This window comes from Montipora foliosa, chromosome 2 (genome assembly GCF_036669935.1).
Source record: "Montipora foliosa isolate CH-2021 chromosome 2, ASM3666993v2, whole genome shotgun sequence".
Taxonomy (NCBI): domain Eukaryota; kingdom Metazoa; phylum Cnidaria; class Anthozoa; order Scleractinia; family Acroporidae; genus Montipora; species Montipora foliosa.
The window spans coordinates 14448906-14453905 of record NC_090870.1 but is presented as its reverse complement, the minus strand read 5'-3'; the positions used below and the strand labels follow the sequence as shown (position 1 = coordinate 14453905).

At 41.5% G+C, this 5000-nt stretch overlaps 1 protein-coding gene across 1 annotated transcript; it reads right to left on the bottom strand.

Moving 5' to 3' along the window:
* Positions 1-4072: 4072 nt before the first annotated feature.
* LOC137991219 (uncharacterized) lies at positions 4073-4816 on the bottom strand. The gene has a single exon (XM_068836334.1). It carries the CDS (start codon positions 4814-4816, stop codon positions 4073-4075), a length of 744 nt encoding a protein of 247 aa, XP_068692435.1.
* Between the last annotated feature and the right edge of the window lie 184 nt (positions 4817-5000).

The window sequence follows — 5000 nt, the reverse complement described above, 5'->3', positions numbered from 1 at the left end:
ACACTTGTTAAGATCTACATTTCCTGCATAATCACACACCGGGGCAAAAATATCTTTAATTAGTAGGCACCGTCCTTAAGAACAGCAAGGAGGATTTTCTACGTTATTTCTAGATCTTGCTTCCTTCTTGTGTGTTCCACTATGACCATTATTGCATGGACGGAATACACCAATCGACCTGTTTCTACCAAACCAGTTTATACAGTCGTCACAAAACATTTTGTGAATCAAACAAGTGTGTTCAATTGGCCATGGTGCCAAACATTTTGTGAATCGAACCAGCGTGTTCAAGCGGTCATTGTGCCAAGCATTTATCAATCGAACCAATGTGTTCATTCAGCCATTGAGGACCATTGAGTAAACACTCGCTATTCGGAAGCACTGTTTGGGAATTCCAACGCCATTCCTCCCTATGTAGAAGTAAAAAACGTGAAAAGAACATTACGGAAAAGCCTTTCACAACCAAATTAAAAAAGAACCATCGCGTTATAAATATTTTTCTGCTTTGAATTCGATCTCGCGTCTCTTCGTCTCGCGTCTCTTCGCGTGTAGCCGTGCGCCACAAGGACGATGACTATGATAAGTTGTTCACAGCAGCAAGATACTAAAATGCACGAACTCACTCACGATAAGTATGCCCATTCAGCCCGGCTTATGCAATCGATCCCTTAGACTGACATAAGGTCGACGAGATGAAAGTGTTGCTGAATGTATGCCAGTTTGACATTCTTGCAATTACAGAAACCCACTTGGATCGAAAAATCTCCAACCACCAGCTCGAAATTGACAACTATAAGATTATCTGAAGGGACAGAGAAGCTAATACCATCGGCGGTGGATGTTTTTTCTACATCGCCAACCACATATGCTCAACTCGGCTAAGATCCCTAGAATCATCCGATATCGAGGCGATATGACTTAAGATCATGGCAAATTCGTCCATTTTTAACATAGGAACAGTTTATAGACCCCCCACCTTCTTCAGATTCTTTAGTTTTTGAACGACTTCAGGATTACTGGAGAAACTTTGGATCAAACGCCGCTAAGTGGTTATTGTTGGCGATTTAAAGTGTGATAGTGCTCGTTCGACTGCGGTTCAATTACCTCAATTTCTGGCCAAAATTACAGAAATTGCTTCTTCAATTCGACTACATGGCTATCAACGACAAGCCTACCAGGGTAACTCACTTTGACCTGGTAATAAGTAGTAATCGTAATCTGATCAAAAATACAAGAACAATCGAACTTGGAATCTCGGATCACATGCTTGTACATGCGTCCGTCCAAACACATTCTCGTCCCCAGAGGCCGCGATTCTTTCGGTCAGCACCAAGGTGCTGACCGAAAGAATCGCGGCCTCTGGGGACGAGAATGGTCCAAACAAAGATCAAGCGGCCCCCTCCAAAAATAATTTAAGTCCGTTCTCACAAAAATTTTGTCCAGGCCAAATTTTCTAAGGGACATCGCGGGGGCTCTTGTTCCGTATTCGAAGTATTCGACGATCTGGATGATTGTTATTGGGCGTGGAAAAACATCTTTGGTGAAATATGTAACAAGCATGCGCCCTTCAGCGGGATCAAGGTTAGACGCGAGTCCTTACCCTGGATTACTCCACAAATACGCCATTTGATGAATTTACGTTACAAAACTCTTCTTAGAGGATAAAACTCAAACAATCAAGAACTGTGGACAAAATAACGCTAATTAAGGAACAGGATTTCGCATGAAGTCAGAGTTGCTAAAAGCAGGTTCTACGTGGATCTATTTGACGAAGTAAAAGACTGTAAGTCATATTGGAACTTGGTTAAACAAGCTGCTTACAGTTCAGCGTCACAGCCTATACTCGGTTTAAAGACATCAGACTGGTCAATTGAAACACCTGACTACTACTACTATCATCTAATATCTCTTCGACACTAAGGATGTTTGCTGACGACACCAAAGTATACAGAGAACTGTCAAATATAGCTAAGGACAGTGAAGCCCTGCAACTCGATGTCGATCAGCTACTATCCTGGGCATCTAAATGGCAACTACGTTTTAATCCTACGCTTTAATCCTACGCTTTAATCCTACGTATTACACACAAACTTGACTTCTCCCTCCCTACATACTCATTGGGCACGAGCCTTAAAAGCGTAAAGCACGTTAAGGATTTGGGCATTGTGGTTTTTTCGAATTTATCCTGGAGCGAACAGGTTAACGTGACCGTTAATAAGGCTAATAAATTATTGGGTTTGGTTCACAGAACAGTGGGCTCGTCGAATCCCAGTGAGTTCTCTACTTTATACAAATCTCTTGTGCGCCCGGTTCTAGAATACGCCGCCCCGGTATGGAATCCATATTTGGTTAAAGATGTGCTAGCGTTAGAAAGATTTCAGCTTGCTTTAGGTCAAAAACGCGGGGTGAGATGGATTATGAAGATCGTTCAGGGATGCTGAAGTGGCCTACACTCGAAGCACGCAGACTGTTTCTTTCTTTAGTTGAATGTTACAAGATCGTATTTGACATGAACATACTAAACTTCGATGATCGTTTTGAATTCACTAAGTGCAATTCAAACCGCGCTAACCATCCGTATAAGCTTTATCTTAAAGCAGCCAAGTGTAATCCGTATAAATATTCTTTTCCTATCCGAATCGTACGGCACTGGAATAATCTACCAGGTTCTGTTGTTGAGGCATGGAGCTTGGGTCGTTTTAAGAATGCGCTGAAGCGCTTTCTAAATATCTCTTAACTGATTGTTTTGCTTATCTTATTGTTCTTATTGATCATTAGTTATTTAATTTTACTGCTTGTCAATAGTTCTTATTGGATTTCTATTGTATATAGTTTATATCTGTTTTATCTTTTATCAGTATAGGGTTAACCTCCAGTTTTCCTTTTCAAGGTGTTTTGTATTTTATTTTATTTTTTTGGTTGCTCCATCTTGAATAAATGTTATGTTATGTTATGTTATGTTATGTAAGAAAGCGCATATCCTAAATGAATACTTTTCTACTGTCGGTGAAAAGTTGGCAAGCGATCTTCCCGTCTGTAGACAAGTGAATAATTAACAATGAGCGCGCGTTGGATATGGGATGGTAAATACCCAACGAGGCGCGTGTAATGAATATTTTTTGTATATTTAATTCACTTCCTGGTGAATGATCTCTTTACAATTTTCCATTCGAATTACCACTTCACTCGACGGTTTCAGGCCTTGAAATCTAAAACTCAATACTCAAACTTGACACTGGAAGTGATCCTACGATCGATCAAAAACTCAGACTAAGTCCTTCTTCACACGTGATCTTCTTCCCGCCACACGTAAAGTATGCTTAATTATGTCAAATCTATTTCTAACACACTCCCCTCCTTGATTGACAAGGGCCAATCAACAATTAACGACTGAAGTTCGTAGCGACGTAAACAGAAAAAAGGGAGAGGCTTCATCATTGTTTATTTTGCAATCCTTAATGTTGAGCTATGTGTTCTTGTTCAGCGTTTCCCACAAAGGCAATTGGAAAATCAGTGTTTCCGTTCTGACGTTCATGTACTCCTAAGTTCTACAGGAAACAACTTCTTCAAGGGTCTTGTCACGTCGATTACTCGATCTCCACCTCTAGTTCTCACCACTGCTGCTCGGTGAAATCCACCTCGTCCTGTAATGAGGGATTTGACCACTCACAAATTCCAAAATAGTCTCGGCGTCCTGTCCTTGTGAATACAAGCAACGTCTCCTACAATGACGCTTGGTTGCCTGTTTTTCAGTTGGCAATTATGATGGGCATGTAAATCTGTCACGTACTCCTTCTGCCAACGTCTCCAAAACTGCGAAAGAACAGTTGACAGATACTTCGTACGTCTTGACAATTCATTTCTGGTCTGAGGCTCTTCCGAGGGAGTTTTCTCTTCTTTACTCAACAGGCGACGACCAATAATCAATTGTGACGGCGTCAACGGAATTCGTAATTCGTCATCCACGTACGTGAGAGGTCGTGAATTCAGTATTCCCTTTATTTCCACAACAACAGAGAGCAATTCTTCATAGCTGACTCTCGGGGTTCCTAAGGTTTTCTTGAGACAGCGTTTATCTAACGGGACGTTCAAAAAATCCTCCCCACCAAGGAGCTAACGCGACATTAAATTTCCATTCTATGCGGTGGTCTGCTAGCAACTTTTCCATCTCTTCGCTCTTGAAAGTGGATCCATTATTTGACACTACAAGATTAGGAACACATCGTCTGGCAATGAACCTTTTAAAACTTCTCACGAAAGCTTCGGTTCTGAACCTCGGGACGGCGTCGAGATAAACTGCACGACTGGAGGCACATGTGTATAACACGACGTATGCCTTGTCCATATCATCACTCTTGTGATAAATGTCCTTGATATAAACGGGGCCCGCAAGGTCAACTCCTATACTTTTAAATGCAAATTCGTCGGACAATCTGAACCCTGGAAGTTGAGAGGTAGGTGGCGTTCCATATGGACGACCTTCAAGTTTCTTGCACAATACACACTTGTTGGTTATACTCTTCACCATTTGTCTGCCCTTCACAATCCAATACCTTGATCTAACTTGAACCAAGGTCTTTGCCACTCCATTGTGCATCACTTGATCATGGCACTTAAGAATCACCAGCTTAGTGAAATATTGACTTCTCGGCAACAGTATGGGAAATCGTGTATCGTACGGTAGGGAAGACATGCCAATTCTTCCTTGACTTCGTAGTATCCCTTCTTCGTCTTGACAAAGTGCTAATGATGACTTCATCTGCGGATACTTGTCGCTTTTTAGGATCTCTTGATGAAAGTCCCTAATCCACGACATGTCTGCTTGTCTGTATAATTTCGTAAAATCTTCCTCCGTTCCTTCTCTGCACCGTGACCTCGACTTCTTCAATTTCTCAATAAACACAACCAACACAGTCACTCTTAGAGGCTTGGTTAAAGAAAAAGTTCTCAAGATTGATTAATTTATCTAGACTCGGTTCTTCTTCCTTCCCTTCAACGCA

What these genes read in the sequence shown, in the direction of transcription:
- LOC137991219 (XM_068836334.1), bottom strand. Translation starts at nt 4,816, where the DNA reads ATGTCGTGGATTAGGGACTTTCATCAAGAGATCCTAAAAAGCGACAAG.